The 23718-nt window shown below is 38.2% G+C and overlaps 1 protein-coding gene across 1 annotated transcript; it reads right to left on the bottom strand.

Moving 5' to 3' along the window:
• Positions 1-290: 290 nt before the first annotated feature.
• PJA2 (praja ring finger ubiquitin ligase 2) lies at positions 291-18901 on the bottom strand (the record flags this gene model as incomplete). Its single annotated transcript, XM_084278388.1, has 8 exons — positions 291-386; positions 1516-1631; positions 1931-2045; positions 6982-7090; positions 9078-9257; positions 10706-10891; positions 13757-14744; positions 18703-18901. The coding sequence occupies 8 exons, from the start codon at positions 18899-18901 to the stop codon at positions 291-293; spliced, it is 1989 nt and encodes a 662-aa protein (XP_084134514.1).
• Between the last annotated feature and the right edge of the window lie 4817 nt (positions 18902-23718).

Genomic DNA, 23718 nt, shown 5'->3' with positions numbered 1-23718 from the left:
TTATCTTGTTGGGAAAATTTATCATAATACAAGCTTTAGACATCGCAGTTACCAGAAACAGTCTGCCAAGAAAAAAGTTCTCATATTCTTCCAGCTTAGAGTTTGAAAATTTAAACTCTTTAGGTTTGCAGTAATAGATTAAGAGACTGCAAGACTTTACAAACTAAAGAAGATACTTTACATTAATTTTTACAATTTTTCACATTCTAAAGAAACAAAAAATGTACATTTTTATTTTCATGGCAAAGATTCCACTTCAGTTTGAAGTTTCTGTAGCACTGAACAGAAGATCAGGAATCATTATGGGAATGCAAGACAAAAGGTTCATCAAATTCTTCATAAACCACAGGTTCGAGCACATGGCGACAAATTGGGCATGTTCCCGACTAAAAAGATAAAAGAAATCATTTACACAGTTTGCATTTGATTCTGGTGAAAAACTAAATATTTAGGAAGTATTTAGTATCTTCAGAACAGTCAAATTTGACTGGGTGGCTACCTGGAGCTAAGAGTAACCTAACTGATTTGCAGAAGACAGGTTCATTTTGTTTTTACACCAGTTATATAGTAGATAACTGTGCAACTGTATCAGGCCCTCTGCAAGGTCTTCTTTAAAGAATTCATTTTACAGGTGTATGGTTGTTTTTTTGAGGCAAGGATTAAATATAAACTAGGTACAGCCCCAATTTAACATGAAGTCTTTTGTCCTAGTTTTCAGCAAATGCAGTTTGCTATGACAGCAGAAAGGCAAGGCATAGAACACAAGCAATATCAACATTATCAAGGTTAAAAAAATATAAAGCCAACAACCACCAATGCTATGTGTGTTCTGATCTGATCTTCCTAAACTGAATCAATGGATCTTTCTCTTGAACCTCTTGAAGTAGTAAGGTGTTACCCTATAGGCTCACTGACAACTAGCAAGTCCAGGCTCATACTGTGTGTAAAAGAGTACAGGTACAAGGAAAAAACCCTATTCATTAATTACAGTTCTGTTAGTGTAGCCTCAGTATGATTAAGACATTTGGAAGAACACTGGTTGCATATTATGAACATAAAATCTAATACAGTAAAGATTTACCAACGGTAAATATTTTAAATTAATCTGCAAGGATTCAAGTTACTTCTCCCACCAGCTTTAGGGGTCACCATAAAGGCGCCTGACATTCTGGGAAGACAGATTGAATCTTTTGCTGTTCTCAGAGAAAAATCAAGCCATCTTCTTTACTTCAAGATGTACATACAATAAAGAAAGCCTTCCTTGTACCAAAACAAGTTATGGCTCATCCAACTCTCATTCTTATACAAAAACACCCCCTCTATTCAAGGAATTGCCCTTCATTTGAATACAGACTAAATTACCCCCACCCCTTCTTTGCACTAGAATTTGGTTCCATAATGCACAAAATTAACAGCCAGTTATTTCATCATTTTCCAAAAGCTACAACCTTATTCCTAGAAGAATGCAAACACTCAAAAAGCCCACAACCCCCCTACCAATCCTGTAGAACTTACTTGCTGTAACCAACGAGTTACACAGGTTTTGTGAAACAGATGATGACAGGGTAGCTCTATTAGGATTTCATCTTTCACATACTCGCTGCAACAGATAATGCAAGAATGCCCTTCACCTATACCAATGATGAAGAAAAAGCACTATTATTACCTTGTTTTACATCTAAGAAGAGCTGAAATTAAAGTACATACTTTGTCAACTGTATCAGTAATGACTACAAAATACAATCACACTTTCTCCAGTAGAAATTAGTTTTTCCGAACTAATCAAAGTTATAGTCAGTCTGATTAAAGATTCAAAAGTTATTAGATAGCATTACAAGCAACACAGTATATTTAAATGCTGCATCTGTGGTATTACACAAAGCTAAATTTGTCCTTATAAGCTTTGTAGAAATTAATTCTTTTTCCATACCTTCGTGCTCACCCGTGACGATAGTCTGTGGCAGACTGTCTATGGTTTCTCCAGAAGCTGGTGGATTAGCTTGTTCAACATTGAATACAAGAGCATCCAACTCTGCTAGAGCATTCTGAAAAGGGTGAGCAATGACCAAGTTCTTACTCCAAATGCAACATTCGATATAAAAACAAGCAAGCACAAAAAAGGATCCGATTCTAATAGTATTACTTTCTAAAATTGAAGTTATGTCTGTCAAACTAACTATCATTTTTGTTTTCATAATGAACAAGATGAACCTGAAGGTAAAAACAGGTTTAAGTTACCTTAAAGTATCAGGACAGGCTCACAACTTCTCTAATGAAGATTCGCTCGTTTTATGAAGTTTCATAAAAGGCAGCAAGTCAAATGCTTGCTCATGCAAAACTGTCACTGCATTTTGCTTTCTTAAAGTAAAAGCCTCATCAATACACTACCTGGTGTCAACTATTGTAGTACTCAGGTAAAACAAAAAATACTAAATATCTTGCCCACATTGCCAAACAAGCTTTCAGAAAAATACCAGGATCCACACAGATGTTTGTCATCCTCATAACAACAGATAGTAATCCAAAGTCAATTTCGGAACTTAATTTTTTTCACTGTACAAAATCTTTAAGACTCCCATTCTACAGCAGGCAGATTTGATCTTTATATCATACATTCAACCCCATAAAACACTGGAAGGATCTCCAGTGGGAAAAAAACACACCAATACACAACACGGAACTCAGACTGGGTGTACTCACTAAGAAATGTATTAGCTATACCTGTTCGAACAGCAGAACAAACAGAAGAGCCAAGAACACAGAAATGCTGACTTCACTCTGAATTAACTAGTAACACCCCTCAAGTTACCCCTAGTGCAGTATGCAAGTATACCTGCAAAACAGGTACAGTCCTACAATTTTAGAGCTTATAAACATTGAATTCTGCTGAAGCAGACAATGCCTTACTAACATGAAGATGATTTTAGCATTTGTAACAGTATTTTGCTACAGCTACAACGGTCTGAGAATAACCTGTAAGTAAAATATGCTATGCTTTATTAGATTAACTACTACAGCTAGTAAAGTTAGGTAAGATCCCAGGCAGATAGAAGGGTACAGAATGACTTGTGTCAAACCTCTGTGTCTACTCTTTACAGTGTATAGAAACATTGTACTGTTTGTTTTTGAAAGCTATGCAAAGGAAACATCATAGACAGAAGGCCTCACAATGATTCTGATGCTTAAAATCACATCAACATCAAAACAAAGTGTCTGTTTTATAAAACTATCTTACAAATAAGAATTGTAGCTTTAAAGATACCTTTATTTCCTTCCTCATATTGCTTTGGTGACTGCTTATTGCTCCATGTACCGTCAAACCAAAACACTAGACTGTTAAAAAGAGGTATGCTATAGCCTACAGGGGTTTGAGTTCTTCACATATCAAACTGCACAGGAAATAAGTGAAGTCACTGCCACTGCAGACTTCCAGCTTGTTCTATACTCAAAATGAGGTAGACACTTTCAGCTATGTAATTTCTTGACAACAAATGGAATTAAAAAACCCAAACACACTCCACATATACAGGTTATTACATTTTAGCATCCTGGAGTCTAAGAAACTTTTTTTAAAAAAATGTATATAAGATGTTTTTCCCTTCCAAATGTCACAATTCATTTGTGCCCAATTAAGTTAACTTGGAACAGTTGTGCCCAATTAAGATAACAATGCATTCCAGTGTATGTCATATCCCTTTGAAGTGTTTCATATCTACATTAAATTAGTTTGCTAGATAGAAGAAAGTTTTGAGCTATAATAGAATTGCCTAATAAATTATGTTGTTATAGATGAAAAAGGATTGGTTAATGAATCTACTACATCAGAGGAATTTGGGAAACTTGAGGTGGTTTAAGTAAATCAGTAACCGGTTGAATAAAGTTACAGTCATTAGATTATTAATGATGTTATCCATCCAATCTTTTAATCAAGTCAGAGTAACACTTAAAGCTAGTCAAAGCTCCGTCTTCTCTACTACAAAACTTGTTGCAAAAACACTTACTAGGAAGCAGAAGGGTTACTTTTAAAACTTAAAGCAAAAGCAGAGGTATGTAGCATCCATAAGATAAGTTTTGCTGAGTTTAATTACAGGTAATTTTAGGTGTTTGCCCTAAGACTGGATCTACCTAATACTAAAGCAGCATAGCTAGCACCCAGTAGCCTGTTAAAAAGCTGAGTATAAATGTATAGGTAATAGGTAACTGCAATGTAGCAAGCCAAATTGGGCTCTGGCTGTACAGAGAAAGAAAAGATGCATGCAAACAGTAAACTCTGTTTGCAAGAACAAAAGTTATAGAACAAGCAATTCAGGTATCTGATGTAACTGAAATCTAATCATCCTGCAGAAAAAAAGCCTAGCAAAAGCAGAGAAAGTCCTGACCCCCAAAATAAGACGTACTATGTCAAGAACCGATGAAATCGCTCTTTACTCTCAGGGAGAGATGAACACAAAATACAAATCATGAGGAAGACAAACAACTAGATTTAATTCTCAATTCCCTCAAAGAGATCCCAAGACTTACCACCTTGACTTTAGATACTAAGATATCCCTCACAGTGATCTCTAGCTCCTTACTTGCAACAAACTCCAGAAAATTGTTGCAAGCATTTTCTACATATCCTATAAAGGGAAAAAAAATCAGAAACTGCGTTTTCCAGCAGAAACCAAACACATTTTCAGCAATTGGTTACCCAGACTTGAAAAGTTAGTTCAATTTGGTATTTGCTTCACCAAATGAATGTGACTTAGGTTTTTTTTTTTTGGTTTGTTTTTTTTTTTTTTACACACTTATTTGAATTTCTGAAACCCTCTTCTACATCTCCATCTACAACCAGGAAGACTGTGTCTAAAGGCTGTTCTGAACATCCTTCCAGGAACAGAAGCTTCTGCTCTATGTTAACCCAGTCAGGGGCAGGTTCACATATTTAAGAGATTATATTGGACCAGCCATTTGCAAGTGTTGTTTTCTACAAAGCAGAAAACATTATATTTGGATCCCATCTACAACTTGCTATGGTCATTAAAAGATACGACCTCAGCAAATAATTTGAGTTTATTCTGAGTAGACAGACATTACAGAGCTTTTTTGCTCACTCTCAACTTGCAACAGTGCCCAAGAGAAATGTTGAACAGTTTTCAGTACTCCTTGCTTTTATTTTCTGTAACCATCTTCACACAGAGAACAGAGGTCCTTTATATATTTTGCTTGGAATCTGGAGGAAATATTAAGAATTCTTACTGAAAACCTGAGTTGTCTGCTTAGTCACAGTCATTACAGCTGTTTCCTTCACTTTCGGCTGACTAATTACAATTATGCCAGACTTCTATGTCTATCAAAGTTTCAGATGCCTAAATGCTAATTTCTAACAAATATGATTTAAGAGAATTGCCTTTCCCTCTTGTCCAACATCCAGTGACTTGTACCACAGGTACCAGAGAATAAAGCACATTTGTAGTATTTGTAGTCATCCACCCTGTTGCCAAGTATGCTCAATGACATTCCATTCCTGGTGTGCTAACATCAGGCCAGTGCCATCTCAGCCAGCCACACACATAGCTACCTTGCTTTTACAGGTCACATGACAAGAGCGCCCACGTTTCTTCTGACAGAGTAAATAGGGAATTAATGAGAAAGAAAACCTCAGAGCCATAGCCACCTCAGTCTCAAATGTTAACATAGAGATTAAAAAGGGGGGGGATTAGTTTCCTCTCTCTACACACATCTTGCTTTGATGAAAAGGAGGAGGTTAACTGCTTTTGCAGTTCTTTCTGACGTAGTGAGAACTGGCAGCTATTAGAGAGACAAGAAATTTTCTCTACATATCCTTACTATAAGAAACAGTATTTGTAAGTCATCAACACATCAACTGCACAGTAATAAGAAGTTCCAAAGTGTCTCCAAATGAGTAATGATAACAAGTAGCTAACAAGAGCCTACACAGATGAAGACCCTGTGGTACTTGACCATGAACAACACTAACCTCCCGCATGCCTTTGGGGATGCACAATACCTGGGAAATTGAATGACTGCCAACTTCAAAGAACAACCCTTCAATCCCCCTGATTTTTCCTCTGACTGCCAACTTCAGAAAGCATTTTAAACCATCCTCGATTTTTTGTCTGCAACCACACTGAGACATAGGATCTGCCCTGTTCACCCCTTTTAATTAAGAGACTCTAGTCAAACTGACCCTTGTTACCCCTTAAAGTGATATCACACACAAGACATTCAGTTTAATTGTAACACTGTATTATACACTGTATTGTACAAATCATTTAGCTCTTATTCTGAAAGAATAAGAAACTGCAGGGGCAGTTTCTGCTAGTGCAGAATTGTCTCACTGAATGGAAGACAATTTCAACTAGCTCCCTGTTCACTCTGACAGTGACCAAATTCATCTAACACAGAAAAGACAGATTATTCAGGACCAGCACAGTTACTATAAATACTCTGGTTTATTCTCAGTTAGACACATTAAGTGATATTAGAACAACATAAAAGGTGTTTTTGCTCTTTGGTGGTTTGCTTTATGTTTTTTGTAAGGGTGTATGTTTAATTTAAAGCACATGAAGGCAAGACAGCCAGACACAGAAGTCTTCCACTATGGAATAAAAACAAGACATCCACTTGTATTCTGGGACAGTTTCACAGGCACAGATCCAGATAGAAGCTTTCCTTTGCTGTGTAGGGAATTTTGCAACGTTGTTCAGAATAATTTAAGTTTTATACGTTTACACTCCTAGAAATCAGTAATTTTTTTCTTTTAAGAAGGAGCAGCACTGCACAATGACTTACTGCACTGCATCATTTAAAAGAACTTCCAGCATTTCTGTTCAAGCATGCAGACTTAAAAGTTCAAGCTAAAACAGAAAGTATTTTTTCCCCGATTCTGTTGATTTTTAGATTATGCTAAAAATATTTAATAATAAAAGCTTGTATCATGACATCACAGATACAATGCTACCAAGAATATTTCAATACCTCAAGAAATTGTAACACTTCCTCTAATGCTGACAGTGAGGGAAAACGAGGATCCTCCGAAGAAACAGACCGTGCAAGTTCTAGGTTATCTTCAAACTCATGAGATAATCTGAAAAACATGAGTTAGGACACACGAGAGCTGAATATGTCAAATTACTGCACATCACCTGTTAACAACGGTGTTGAATAATATCATGAGGTTGCTGTGTTGGGTTGATTTTGACTGCCAGATATCCACCCAGCTGCTCTCACTCCCCGACCACAACTTCACAGGCATGTAAATAAGACTAAAGGCTCATGGGTCAAGATAAAGACAGGTAGATCACTCATCGATCACCACAGGCAAAACAGACTCAATTTAAGGGTGAACCTTAATTTAACAGAGAGGTTAAATTATGTAGAATCACAGAATCTCCTGAGATGGAAGGGACCCATAAGGATCATCAAGTCCAACTCCTGGCTTCACACAAGACCAGTCAAGCCAGAGCACATGACCGAGTGCCTCTTCTTCTCCAGGCTGAATGAACCACAGGACTTCAGCCTCTTCTTCAGACTTCCCCTCCAGACACTTCACCACCCTCTTTGCCCTCTGGACACTCTCCAACAGTTTTGTGTCCCTTCTTGGACAGAGAATGGGGGCTGCTGTCGGTCTCAGGTAGTTCCTCTCTACAGATCCTTCCTCCTACTACTGTTCCACTCATGTTGGTCCCTTCCATGGGCTGTAGTCTCTCAGGGCAAACTTTTTTCCTACACGGGTCTTTCCTTCACTAACTGCTCCACATCAACTCTCCACAGGCACAGTTCTTCCAGCAAATACCTACCTGTTCCACTGTGGTCTTCTCCAGGGGCTGCAGGGGAATCTCTCCTCTAGCAGGTGAAGCAACTCCTCCCCCTTATTCTCTGACCTTAGTGCCTGTAGAGCTGTTGCTCTTGCATCATCCCTACTCTTCAATCTCACTCCACTGTGCAGTATTTTTAATGCTTTCTTAAATACTTTCCTACAGGCACCACCCTGCACTGGATCCATAGGATCTGACTGCAACCATGTGTGCACCACACAGGGTAGCCATGGCATGTGATACACCCCAGACAATACAGACTACAGAAGAACGTAATGGGAAATTTTACCCTTGACTGCTCCAGAGTAAAAGGGCATATAGATCAGCTAATAAATCTTAAAACCAGCAAAAGGAAAATCATGCACAGATCTGCATACAGTCAGACAAAACAGACTATTAGAGAAGCCTCTTGCTTCTAATTTTGAGGAATTAAGAATCTTACCAAGTCTAACCTCCAACACAGTTTCTGTCCAGACCCTACAATTCCTTTGCTAGCTTGCTGCCTGACACTGTCAGAACAAATGAGTAGTTCCAGCTTGCACTCACACACATCAGTCCCTGTTGTGCTTTTTCAATGTAATTTCACAAGAAAAAAAACAGTGGTTTTGATCTGTCTACACTGTACTTCATAATATTTGTAAGTAGGCCAGAAGACAGCAAGCGTTAAGTCTCTGGCTGGAAAGTCTATCTCACTCTTGTTTTAAGACAAATGCATTACACTACTCTGGGATTATGCTGTGTGTGTGACTCCCATCACTTTCTTCCTGGTATTTTCAGAATTTTGTTATATTGCAATATTCTTCAGTACTCTAACAGGAAATAAAGCATTCGAAAGCGATAATATTAGGTAAGCACATGGTATTTCAAAGAGAAATAAAATAGCCTTAACACATCTAGTTTACATCAGTTGCAAAAGAAGACCAATTATAAATTAGTACAGACTTAAATGCTAATTACATTAATTTGTTTTAACTTTGTTATACTTCCACTACATTTACCATCTTCAAAATTAATCGATAAAAGTATACCCATCCCTTGAATATTTAGTGCACCAGAATTTTCTCAGATCACTTAGCAAATCCACATTGGTTTTGTCTCATTAGAAAACACACAGCACAGTGTATCTTAAGCCTTAAACTCAGATAATCGGCCTTGGAAGCAAGGGCATACTTCGAGTGTTTTTGACATCTTACATAAAAAGCAAACCAATAACTACAAAACTTTCAAAGTTAACACAGAAAACTATGAAATATGTACCTCCTCTCCATATCCAGGTCTTCACTCGCACTGAAGTCATCCTCAAGGTTGTCACCTCCATCCAACAAGAACCCCGAAAATTCAAAATCAAATGGATAATTTCCTTCATCAACGTAACTTCCTAATACTTCCGGGTGCTGTAACCAAGGAATCTCTCCTTCCTCTAATGGTACCTGTTCCCTTCAGATAAATAAATTGAAAGCTAAAACTAAAAACCTAGGAGAATTTACAAACACACATAAGCAACAAAAACTACATGTATTACAAGGGCTAAAGATACATGTTTCCCAAACTGCAGTTTCACATTAGAAAATCTAGCATTTGTTATAAAACATAATAGATTCCCAGTGTTACCAGCTCCAGACTGAAAATGCAGCGACACCCCTGATTCTATGGCAAAATGATTTGCCTGATGCTGAACACCAGCAGTACAGCAAGTAGGTTGCTTTGCTTTTTCCCCCCAGGCATTATTCCTGCCAGGGGTAGGAAATTTGGTACTAGAAAGACTTTATTATTCATCTACAAGTTCCTAAGTCACTGAAAAGAACAACTCTCTTGATACCCTGGAACAGCCTTCCAGGGGAAGCTTGGCATGAATGCAAAGAGTATCTATTTGCAAGAAAGGCTATTTGAACCAGGAGAAAGAGATTCTTCTCATTTCTGGATTTTCTAGAGGAGCACAAGTCACATGGATATTTAGAGATGCAGGGCTGAAAGTCCCACTTTCCTTAAAGGGCAAATAAACAGGAATCGTGTTAGAAATGGGTACATTTGCAGGCTGCTCAAAGGAAGCTGAAGAGTACACTGCCACATTGCTGCTGTTCTGAAACAGCTAAATGGGGCTTCATAAAAACATTACAAAAACTAGTTCTCCAACCCTCAAAACACACCAATACTAGAAAAGCAGTTACAGAGATTTGGACTGCTTAGTAATTAGGTACTGTCCACCTAAGAGTAGAAGCAGCTGAAAGAACACTTAAGCATTGCTTGGTGCTTTGTAAAGACCCAAGCTAGGAATATAAATTCAACATTAGATGTTTGGGGGGGGGGGGGGGGGCAGGGGACGATAAAATTATTTGGCTATTTATAGCTACAAACTGCCTTACAAGAAAAGGGAAATACATTTTATGAAGTAGTGAATCACTGAAAAATATGTAAGTTTTCAGCAAGGAAGTAATTCATGTTTACTTTAATCACTAACAGGGCTGCAGAAATAGAGAGCAGCAGTGGAATATGACAAGCAATACAACAAAGAGACAAATAACTCCTCTGATACTGCATACAACTCCTTACAGAAGATGTACATGTAGCATATATGTCTTCACAATTAACTTGGCTAATATGGCTTTTAAAAGCTGGTATACCCTGCCAATTATCCCTACTGATACCACATGTCTACACCTTATTATTTCTGTATCTTTCATAAAATCGAATTGTTTCCATGACATGCCGGTTTTCCGTGACTTGAAACGCATACAACTACTCAGATACCTTTGATGTAGATAAATGATTACTGCTAGTTTAGTGACTACTTTTAGAATTTATTTTATTCTGTGCAGTGTCACGTGGATACTGTGTTACTGCTGATGTCAGAACTTACAGGAAGTTAGCTAATAAAATAGTCATACCCTTCTTCGAAACAGAAGTCCATGTTCTCTTCCACACCACTGCTGCTGCTGCTCTGCACTTCACACTCACTTTCCTCCCTGGTTGGGACAGCCTCCCAGCTCTCTTGACTGGAGGAGTAGTGTCCTTCCGCAGCAGTAAGATAGGAAGGCAGAGCTGTAGGCCATTCTCCACCTCTGCATTCAGAACTGCAATTTAAGCAAGGCAATGGGGTATGAGTTTCAACACTGCTTTAGGGGAAACAAAACAAAACACAAGCTATATGTGATTTTTTTTTTCCCCCCAAACATTGCTGTCAGTATAGGCTTTTTTCCTAGGAGAAATTAATTTTGTACTATTTACAAATGTATTACAGGGCAAGTATACATAAAGAGCTGGTTAAAAAAAATTAGTTCCTACAAAAGCACTCTGCCCAAACCACTTTGCAAAAATATTTGTTCTTCCCCCTCCACACATGCAGACTGCATGAAGCAACTCCAGAATATAAACCCACACCCACGAAACACATCTTTCTCCAAGCACACAAAGGAAAAACAGCAGCAGTGACACTAAGAACAGCAATGCTTGCTTAACAAACAATAAGCAATGTCAGCATTACCTCTCAGCCAAGCAAAACTTAAAGGCTCTCAAAGTCTAAGCCATATACAATGGTCCTTTTATTTTTTTAATCATACAAAGATACAATGCATGACTTAGTGCAAATTATATAATTCACTGGCCTGAACAGAAGAATGGCAAAGAGTTTTTTCAAAGAGAATTTGCTCAGGGACCAGAAAGAAAAGGCTAGTAAATAGCAAGTTGCAGCAGCTTAAACAGAATTTCAAGAAGTAAGAACTCATCTACAGCTACCTTTGATAATGCTGCCTAGAAGGTTCACTTAATACTACAATGACACTTGACTCCCATCAAAAATTCCAAGTTCAGTAAACTAGCTAAATAGCTTAAAAGCTATAAAAACTAGTAACAAGTGAACAGCAGACATGCTTAATAGAGCAAGTATTACACAGCAATCCACAACACCTGCAGGTCAGCTTTCAATCTACTAAACCCAGTACGTCTATGCATATCAGTGCTATCTGCCTACTTTCAAGCTCACTTTAAAGATGCTCTTCTATCTATTACACACACTCCAATAAAACTTGCTATTTAATCTTTGACCAGTACTCTTGAAAAACTGCACATTATACACTACCAAGTTTTACAAGAATTATGATCATCAAGACACAATTTATACGGAATCATTTTAATTTGAAGCAGGAATATATTTTTCTGTCACAATTTGGATGACTAAGGAAAGTGATAGAAATGAGAACATTCATTAACTTTTGATGCTGGAAGGCTGGACATCTTTGTCTCTCTCAGCACATGCTTTTTATGCTTCTTCTCCAAAGTTACCTGGGCCTAAAACCACATTCCTGCACAAACTAGTTAGGAGCCCCTTTTTGCTGAAAACAAGATATACTCTCTCTTAATTGGTCATTAGTCTCATTATTTATGACTCCCCTGTCTTCACTTTCTGTAGTTTCCAGACTGTTGCACTGTTATGGCTGAGTTTTGTAGCCACTATGTGAAAGCGGCTCACATGGTTGCAGCTAAATTCTGCTAAAATCTAGAACTAATTTATTCTTAAAAACACACAAATTCTTGCTTCTTTATTTTCAAGGCTGTTTCACTGTTATGGCTCAGTTCTGTAGCTGCTCTCACAAAGCAGCTCACAGTTACAGCCATTTTCTCCTAAAATCCAAAACTAATCTACTCTTAAAACCATGAAAATTTTTGTATTAAAGTTACATTAATTGTCTCTTAAGCTACCCCTACATCAATCTGTTTAGCATGATTGCATTTCATTGAATCACTTTGGGCTATTTTAAGGATTACTATACAAAAGAAATTGCATCACTTAAGACTTTTGATATGCAGGCTAATGCATTTTATATTGCATCAAGGCTGAATACTAGCATCTTATAACCTTTTAAAAAAATTATCTAATCATACTTTGAGACTAGACCAGATATTCAAATCCCATATTTTAGTTTTCTTTATTTTACAATCCAGGTATAATTTTCCAGTTTATAACATTCCTACGTTGTTAGTCAGATTTGTTTTCTTTAATGTTTATTCACAACCTCAAACCAGAAAAGATTGCATTAAGGACAAGAGTTTATGTAGATTGTTATGCTGTTCTCTCTACAAAAGTGGAAACAGAATCTACTAACCAGGTTAGCTTATGAAGTCTAATAGCAAGCACACAAGCAAAAAAGCCACATCAACATCCAGAAGATGTATTCTAAAAAATGCAGAGGAAAGAAAATTAACACTGTGAAAGCAATCTAGAATGGAGGGGATGGGGGGAAGTATAAATCAAACAAAAGCCATCACAGACACTACTTCATTAACTGCATAATGAAAAGAAGGTAAGACTCTTTTTAGTCTCAACACTGATCCTGGTGTCATTCGTAGATCTGAAACTGTATTTGTTAATTGTTACTTTGGCAACATGTACTAATCTAAGGAACTTTCAGGAAAAAGGATTATAGGAAATCCTATCAAGTTGTTCCTCAGATATGACAAAGAGGAATAATTTCTTTCAACAACACAAAAAATAATTTCTGTCAAAAGACAAGAACCTACACAGGCTGTCATGAAGAACACAGTTTTAGGGGCAAAAAAAAAAAATCAGAAAATAACAAGTCTTGATGGGAACTTTCAAAGGCCATTTGCCCAAACCCATCCTGAGCACAGTTTTCCTTCTCTACCCTCCATTTAATCTGTAAAAATAATTTCAGAAAAGTAACCTTCTCAGGATCAGTAAGACACTTTGACCCTAAACATAAGGAAAGGGTTTTTACATAAATGGTAATGTACATTGTTCTGGTTCTTTCAATAGGCTGGGGGAGGGGTGAAGAACTGAAAGGAAAACTTATCATGTTATCTGATCAAGTTCTGAAATAGCTTGTGTTTTCATGTCCCATTTGCTAACAAATTACTCAGATTTGCACATTATCTACACAAAAAAATTCAATACTGATACAGATATAAAAATCAAATTTTACCTGTCTTCATCTTCGTCAGACAGGCTATCACTTCGAAATACTGCATTTTTCATTAGGTCTCCTTCCGGGGTTTTTTGATGACCTTCCCACTGTCTTGAGTCAAAGAACGTAACAGAATTGATTTCTTTTGTGCTTCTTAAGGCACAGTCTGCAGAGCCTTGCTGGACTTCAGCAATTTCAGTTCTCCTCCAGGAACTTTCCTCTTCATCACTAGGAAGAAGCTTCTCTCCCTCCATCTGGTCTGCTGCATTTTGTTTTCTAGATTTACATCTCACAACTAACTCGGGTGAACTGTCTTTGTCGGTATTTCTGTCATCGACACTTAATCCATTAGCGATTGCTACACACGTTCCAACTTCAACATCCACTGTGTTATTTATCACTTCATAATTGGCACCATTTGGGTTACTTCCCAGTATAGCTTGATAGTCAGCAGAAGATCTAAATGGCCTGTTGTTTCCCCATGCCAAGCCTGGATCCATGCTAGAATTCCTCATTAAAGAAACTGGTCCTGCTTCTTCACAACATTCTCTTGAAATGCGATCATTGAGGATTGACGTCTGGGACAGGAAGTCTGTGAAGTACTCTACACCTTTTTGTAACTCACAAATGACGTTGTCTAGTGCTCCCTGAACTACACTTGCTTCTCTCCCCAGAGAAAAAGTGTCTTGATCATCATCTTCCTCTCCATCACTGCTATCTGATTCATAAACATCAATCCTTATAAAACCAATTCCATTCTGACCATTCAAATCATTACACCATCCAGATGCATATTCTGCAAGGTGCTCAGATTTTTTGTCAGGATTCATAAGGTTCCCAGTGATTTCTTTGCCTTGCAGACCATAACAGGATACAGGAAGTGGTGATGTGTTTGCTTCAATAGCTTGTCTTGGTGCATTTTGGTAGATAGGTTCTGCAGTTCCGCTATTTTCTAACAAAGGTTCATCCAGTAAGTGAAAAGAAACTTGACCCGACGGACTAGAACCTTCACAGAAAGTTTTAAGAATGAATATATTGGAATAATCAAAGCCAATAGAAATATTCTTATCTACCACAGCTGTTCATGAAAGAGACGACAGTTCACTAGGACTGCAGTGGAAGTAGATAAAGAAAAATTTATCACAGATGCAGTCATCCTTCACTAATATATTTATGTTCTTATTTATATAAACTGAGTATATAGAAAAAATTTGTATGATTTCAGCTCAGCCTGTGATAAGCCAAAAAAGCATTAAGGGAACATGTTCACAGGTTGCAATTTTTTTTTTTTACAGTGTTCATATAAAATGGAGTTTTAAGAACAGGAAATCAGAAAAATACAACAGAACATTAAAAAGCCTACTAAATTTCTTCCCATAAGTTAAAAGTTGGACTGTCCATTCATTACCTGACAAAATTAAAGCCATTTATTGCTACTATAAATTACGCATTTTGTACAAGCAGCTGTGAGTGCAACTCCTCATAAGAAGGAAATAGCAGCAGGGATGAAGGTGGAATTTCAGTTTGTAGTTACTATCATCACAAATTCAGTTTCGTTATATTACACTTGAATACCTCTTGCATAAAGTAGTAATAAATAACAAACCCAGCAGCAAGAGTTAAAAGTTAAAAATGTATACTGCTGCTACTTTGAAATCAATGCCTAGTTCAAGTCATTTGTAAACTCCAAACCAAAGCAGTACTCCAAACTATTTTTGAACACAGAATGTCTTGCATAACTTGACTACTTAAAATTTTTAAGTCAGCATAAAGAGGTTTGGAAACTCATCCACAAGTCAAAAAAAGAAAAAAAAAAGCCATGCACAGTTAATTGAAAGGATTCGTTAACATGTTTTTTTTTTAAAAGAGGTAATAAGGCATGTGATATAAGTGTTCTAAAGATTAAAAACAGGAACAAATAAAGTCTCATCTTTATTTGTGACACTGAATTCCTATGAGAGCTGTCTCAGAGTACTAGGAGTCTGATTTGCAGGAAGCAATACCGTAATGTAACATTTGTTCTAATTAAAATCTTGATGCTCCCTCACAAAACTGTTAATAGCAAGGTTGGAAGGCAGGCCCCTCTAGAGATATCCAGTCCAGCCTTCCTGCTGAGGGACAGCAGCCCAATAGGTTACCAACGACCAAGTCCAGTCAGACTTCTAGTACTTTCAAGGATATCTCCTTCCACCCATTTTTCACAGTTCCTTTGATGTGTATGACATGTCAAGCCAATTAGGAAGGAAACATGCAGCACGTTTTAGGTAGTACCCACCCATCAAAAAGTAAATATCACCTGAGGAAAAAAGGTACCTTAGTTGAAGGAAGGGAAATAAATCAATCCAAAACAATTCTCAAGGAGAAATTTGAGAAGTGTAATAAAAAAATAAAAATATAAAAGGAAAGGCATTTTGTTAATATAAAATTTATCACTCTTATAATTTATATACAAAGCAACTGCATTAAGTACATGGAGATAAATATGCATTCTAAACTGCATATTTCTTACTGCCCCTAACATAATAGCATCTTATTTCTGCATAACTGAAACAAGGTCGCATTACAGAGTAACATTAGAAAGATCTCCACAGGTGTCAACACTGCCTTACAGGAAATAAAAACTTTAGCTAGATGAAAGTTTAGAAAAATGTATGAAGCACATACAACTGCAAAATTATTCTCATTAAAGATTAAAACCATTCCAAGATTATTTATGTCACATAACAGTCTCAAAGAACAATGGCATATGAATTAGCACTATCCTATTCTAAAAAAATAAAGGGAAAAAACAGTTAAATATAGTCTAAAGAGGGAGAGAAAATGCTACTATGCAGAACAGCAAAAACATTTATGCTGGAAAAGACTTTAGGATCATCAAATCCAACAGTTAACCTATCACTGCCATATCCACCACTAAACCATGTCCTTAAGCACCACATCTTTTAAATACTTCTAGAGATGGTAACTCCAACGCCTCCCTGGGCAGTCTGTTCCTGTGCTCTACAACCATTTTGGTGAAGAAATGTTTCCCAATACAATTATCACCTAGCACAACCTGATGCCATTTCCTCTTGCCCTACAACTGGTTACCTTGTAAAAGAAACCAAACCCCATGTCACTACAACCATTGTCCAGGGTAGTTAGAGTCTCCTCTCAGCCTCCTTTCCTCCAGGCCAAACCAACCCAGTTCCCTCAGTCACTTCTCCTAAAACTTGTGGTCTAGACCTACTTCACCAGCTTTGTTGCTCTTCTTTGTGCATGTTCCAGCACCTCAGTGTCTGTCTTGTAGTGAGGGGTGCAAAAGTGAATGCAGTAGTCAAGATGAGGCCTCACCAGTGCTGAGTAGAGAGGGGCAATCACTTCCCAAGTCCTGCTGGTCATACTACTTCTGACGTGAAACAGGACATTCTGGCCTTCTTAGCCAGCTGGGTAAACTGCTGGCTCATATTCAGCTGGCTGTTGACCCACACACATCTTTCTCTTCCATAACACTGCACAGGGTTGTTGTGACCTGTGTACAGAACCTGGCACTTTGGAAGATCTGAGGCCACATCAAACTATTTTTAACAGAAAACCTCATGCATTCAAGGAGATGTGGGGTCATGTTTGTAATCCAACTGTCAGATTATCACATTTCTCTATGAAATTATTATCTGGATGCTGAAGTTGCGAAAAGACATTTTCTGAAATACTAATGTTCACCAAACATACAATGGAAGTGATCTGACCAGTATAAATAAAAAAAAAAGAGAGACCATTTAAAGATGTTTTATAGGCTTAAACTAATTTCCACTGTAGCTATACTAAGCTTGACAAACCTGATCCATAGTACTTCAAGCATTTCGTAGAAGATTTCCAAAAAGAAGGTTAGAATAGATCATCTATTCCAAATATGATTCGGAATTTGATTCGAAGACAAAATTTGAATTATACAATTTTATGGTTCTCTATTTGGTTAGAGTGCTAACCAAATAGAGCATGAGTGCTATAATTTGCCTCAAATCTCTTTTTTTCTAGTGTCAGGGGATTGTTCTGACTAGTAAAATACTGTGTGTTGGTCCCAGATGTCTTCCTAACACCTCAGGGCTCAGTGGGACTACTGGGAACTTAGATTCATAGTTCTGCCTCATGGCAGTGGTTAGTTTGAGTTTTGGTTTGTTGTGCAGGTTTTGGGAGTTTGGTTTTGTGGGGTTGTTTTACTCCTGTACATGTTGTACTCAACATTGTTGAGGCTGCACCTCAAGTGCTATGTCCAGTTCTGGGCTCCTCACCATAAGACGGACACTGAGGTCCTTGAGTGAGTCCAGAGAAGGGCAACAAGGCTGGGGAAGGGACTGGAAGGCAAATCCTATGAGGAACAGCTGAGGGAGCTGGGGCTGTTTAGCCTGGAGAAGGGGAGGCTGAGGGGACACCTTATCACCACCTACAACTACCTGAAAGGAAGTTGCAGAGAGGTGGGTGATGGTCTGTTCAGCCAGGTGACAGGAGATAGGACAAGGGGAAATTGCCCCAAGCTGCACTAGGGCAGGGTCAGATCAGATGTTAGAAAAAAATTCTTCACTGAAAGAGTTGTCGAAGCCTGGAACAGGCTGCCCAGGGATGTGGTTGAGTCACCATCCCTGGATGAGTTTAAAAAAGGGGTAGATGGGGTACTTAGGGATATGATTTAGCATAGGACAGGAACAGCTGGACCTGATGATCTTAAAGGTCTTTTCCAACCTTGTGTACTGTGAATGCTCTAACTCATTCAGGAATGCCCTTAACACAAAATTAAACAGCCTAAGATAGACCATATTTTAACTGTCTTCATGCTAAGTTTCATTCTATAAAGCTGTATGAAATAGACTTTATACATGTTTAGGTGGCTACTCTCTTCCCTTCACATTTCTCTATGTGCCTTCCTCCTCTGCCCCACACATCTCAGTTTCCAACTGAATGGCACATACACAAAGACATGCACTTACGTAAAGAATTCTTTTTCTGAATATGCTCCAGTTCTAGTCGTTCATCATCTTCATCACATTGGCGTTCATCTCTGCCTCGGTCATTGAAAGATGGTCTAAAGCTAACATAGGCATATCTTCTTCCATATCTTCTACCCGTAGTAGTGTGGTATCCTTTGGCTGTTTTGGGCTTGGCATGTTTGCCAGCTTTCCGACCCATTGCTACGTGAGATTATGGAGGAAAAACAGACTTGTTAGGTAACAATACATCTTTATAATTTCCTTCTGCCCCAACACCTCAATATAATTTCTTCAGCAAGGAACTTTCCATTTCTCTGAAGTCTTTAGCTTTACTTACAATACAATTAAGTACATAACGGATTTTTCATCTACATTAAGTAATATTGACAAACACCGATCTTGCCCACATCTTAATATGTTTGTAGTAAATAACAGACTTTATAAAAAATAATTAAAAATCAAGTCCAGATGGCACATGACTTTTTAAATGTGATATACTTCTGCACATAGCACTGACATAACATGTCAGCTTACAGAACAGATCTGCAAGCACTACAATGAAAAAGCATTCAGGTAATGCAGCAGAATTCAGCCAGCCCTAACTTACTTCCCAGTGTAAAGAGTAAAGCTTTCTCCATGGGATGTGGGACATTTGTTTGGGTTTGATTTGATTGATTGTTACTTTTTCTGTCACAGAGGTATGTTCAGGCATGGCCATACAAAGCAATTGCTCACATAAGGCTCCTATTATTACTGTAGTATTCTGTATTAATAGATCCTAATGTTTTTGCCAAGAAAACATAGGATAAGTAGTACAAGAGAACTTAAGAATGGTGGGGGAAGCTGCAATATTGTAGTGAAGACAGACTTTATTACAGAAGTAGTATCTGCTATTAATAACCTTATACAAGGTATTGTGTCCAAAGGCTGTTGCTTGTACAAATACATTTCGAAGCTTAGTATTTCAGATGTTTAGTGGCTTTTTGTGTCCCTCCAAGTCATTTTTAAGCCTTACTACATACAGAATTAATAAAGTGGCTTGTCTGCTCTTGAAAGTCACCAAAATGAAAAGGAGACAAAGTCCAAGATGATGAGGTTTGCAACCACTAACGCAGAGCTTTTGCACTTCAGAAAAAGAAAGCTTTTTTCTATGAAACCTCTCTCTTCACTGCTATGTAGAGAATATCTACGTGAAAGGTGTATGTATATGTAAGTACACCATTTATTAGTAGTTATTTTATGCTGTTTCAAGTAGAAAAGCCATGAGTAAGGCCAGTAAATTGCAGCAGATGGACTGCCTAAAAGTCACAATTGCACTCATGTACCAGCTATCGAAGAGTCCAAGCAGGTTCGTTTGGTTTTTGTTGGGGTTTTCCTAAACTAGCATCACCACAAGGCTGTCATTTTGCTTGGACTGAAATACATGAAATTAACTCTGCTGTTGGCTGTCTTACACAATGAAAAATAAAATGCAAGAAAAAAAAATCAAATCTTTTTCTGCACTCACAGAAATCACATAATCCCTTAAAAGCTTTATTGAAGAAGCAAACAGAAGCAAGCTACCTATTGTAGCTTCTAGTAGAAGCTGTAGCTTAAGTTCAGACACATAATGTCATGCAAGAATTTGGTTTATAATTACCAGCATGGTAAAAACATGACAATCTGCACTTCAGTCAATTCTCTGTGGGGAAAAAAAAATATCCAAAATACTTTGTCTGACTATCTCCATGGAGAGGGAAAAAACCCACAGAAATATGAGGAGTATAATGATGGTGAAAGATTTAGGGTCTCAGGAAAAACTGCAAGTTCCTGGAAAAAAAAAAACAATCACTTTTCCCCCCTATGTCAGGCTGAAAGACAAAGTTGGAGTACATAAAATTACATTCACAATAAAATACAAGAAAAAATATTATTAAAATATTACTGTTTCATTCCCACATGTCTTGACAGCAACAGTGGAAATACTTGCAGTGCTTAAGAGGCCAATATTTACAATGCAATTGCTTAAATTGACAAGAACTTAACAAATAAGAGTCCTTATGTTATCTAATAATGTTAGCTTATTTTTTTTAATCTTTAGCCAGTTCTAAGAAACCACTTGCAAGAAGTGTTACGCTATAATCCACCACATTGTATCTATTGCTCTAAATCTCCCTTAAAACACCTAGTCATCTCTCCACTTTTCTTCTCACTCTCTCAATCTCTCCAACTATAGCCCAGTTCCATGAACACAGTAGAAGCTCAAATACATCCATCATAAGCAGTATTACCATATTGTGGCTAATTTCTGCAGGTCAGATTAAATTCAACTGAACTTTTGCGGGGGAGGGGGGGAGGGGAAAGCAGGTATCAGAGGTCTTTTTTCCTCTTTATCTATGAAGCTCAGTGTAGTCTAATTACAAATAATCTTCCTTGATAATTTTTCCAGGTATTTGTCCAAACATGCCCGTCCCACATTAAGTGACACAAGCTGAAATGGTCAATTTGTTATTAACTACACTCGCTGCCCTTGCAGTCCTTTGAAAGGTGAAAACTCTCTACCATCTTTGCGCAGAAAAAGTGGTCTCCACCACTAACACAAGAAAAAGGGAACAGACAATTTTCTGAATTAGTCAGCCAGTTAATATCAATATCAAACAGTCAGTGGCAAGCTCTGACAATTCTTAAATTTCCACTGATTGTCGAATGACTGGTTAGCAGACTGCCAGAGGCAGCTGACAATAACCAGCCACATCCAAACTTGCAGAGCAGTTAGATCTGTAAATCAGCACAGCAACAGAGATCTGCCCTCAAACACAGTAATACATGTGGCTGAAGCAAAAAAAAGTAAAAATACATCATCATAGCTGCCTAATTCTTAATTTCAGTTTGTTCTCTAAACATCAGTATTGTTCAAAAACAGATGTCCACTCAAGCCAGTCAAGTCAGACTCTCTGAATGCAAGTGTTCTGGTTTTTAAAACTGATGTTCACAGCCTGCAAAATCTTTAAAGCTGGGTGCAACACACGAAATTTTTTTGTTCCAAAAAAAATTCTCATATACAGAGCATCTCATCTTGTATTCAATTGTTCTCAAAAGGCATCTCATGCAGTTAGTTATTCTTCTGCCCTGGCACAGATCTCCTGAACCAATGCAGTGAATGCTTTCACCTCTTAGTGAAGTTTGGATGTCACATTACAGAACAGGTTAGCTTCTACCCAAATTCAAAATACTTAAAAATAAGAGAAGCAGTCATGCATTAACTTTCCTACATGCCTAAAGTGGGCAGCACTTAGACATCTGAATCCAGAGACCAATTTACAAGAAACCCTTCAGGCAATCAAGTTCGAGACATGCAACACCCTCTCTCAGAGGTCCTTCTTGCAGCCTAACACGAAATTAAACGTGGGTATTACTATCTTCTGAAAGAAGCTCAGTTTAGTCATCATGCTCAAAACACACACTACCTGCTGACAAGACACAGTACTGCAGAACTACGCAGCCTTAGAGATGCATCACACCAGTGAATAAATAATGAAGGTGGGGGAAACAGGCTTGTTACTCATTTCTCAGGCTAACAATGTTTATATACACACCTCCCAAAAGGGTACTATCAAATTCCAAGAGATTGTTAGCAGCTCTCAAAGCAAAAAGTATTGTAGGACTGTCGAGGTTTCAGCCCGGCTGAGAGCCAAGATCCACGCAGCTGCCTGCTCCTTAAAGGAAAAGAGCAGGGAAAAGGGAAAGGACCGGGTGGTGAGAGGTAAGGGAAGGGAAAAGGAAGGGGCAAATAACCTCAAAATCAAGAAATAAGAGGCCCGTGGGTTGGGATAAGGATAGTTTACTAAAATAACAGAAAGATACAATGTAACAATGCTAACAGGACTTCAAAGCAAAAATATATGAAGCTTTTGATACACAATGCAGTTTCTCACCAAACCACACAACTCAGGCCGTGCCACCCAGAGCCGTCCCGGAACCTGACCGTCCCCCAAGTACCACACGTCCCGGAGCCGCCCTAGGCCTTCCTCCCGTCAGCCCCCCCCGATATCCTGGGCAGGGCTTAATTGGCATGGAATACTCTTTGGTCAGTTGGGTCACCTGTCCTGGCTTCACCCCTCCTTTCTCATGAAGAGCTGAGAAAGTCCTTGACTGTCTGACAGCAACTAAAACCATCAGGGTGTTATCAGCACTACTCCCATTTTAACTCTCAAACACAGCATTCCATCCGCTGCTACAAATGAAATTAACTCCATCCTGACCGAAACCAGGACAAGAATACCAGAGTGAGATTGGAAAAAAACCCACCCAAGAAACCAAGACCCTCAAACACCCCAACATGAGGAGAGAGTGCCACCTGAAACATACAATATATAAACAGGTAGGCCCAGGCTTTTCCAGACAGTCCCTTCAGAGACGAAGAGCAGCATGGTTCCTTTTTAGTCCTACAAACACCACACTGACAACTCTACTCCCTAGCACCATCAAACTACAGGCTGTGACATAAAAACCTCAGAATCTAGAGCCAATCCCACTAATTTGCATAACCAACCTGTCCTGTCTCAAAAAACCCCACCACTTTTTCCAGAAACAGCACAATACTCAGTGTTAACACAGGCATACACATGTTCACAGCCTAGCACAAGAGCTTGAGCATTCAGAAACGATGCATTCTCTAGAACACAATTCTACACATAAATCCCACACCATTCTAATTTACAGAGCTAGATTTAGGACCGGAGTTTCTTGCTCAGTTACATGCCAAGTCCTCTGCAGGATCCCAGTGCTCACCCAGTGCAATCCAGACACTTCCCTTTGATCTCCCTTACCTTTTGTTCTCCCTCTCAACTCTTTCACACTAGAAACAAGAGAAGTACCTTTCTGGGATCAAGAAGTGCATGACCTAGACCTACAACAATACTCAAACAAATCACCACCACCTGTGCAAATGTAAGACAACTGTCACACACAGGTAACTCCTGAGCAGGATGATGTCAGCTGCTAGAGACACATAGGCAGGTCTTACTCATGACTTCT

This window comes from Gallinula chloropus, assembly GCF_964237585.1.
Source record: "Gallinula chloropus genome assembly, chromosome: Z".
Taxonomy (NCBI): Eukaryota; Metazoa; Chordata; class Aves; order Gruiformes; family Rallidae; genus Gallinula; species Gallinula chloropus.
This window is presented reverse-complemented; position numbering and strand designations above follow the sequence as displayed.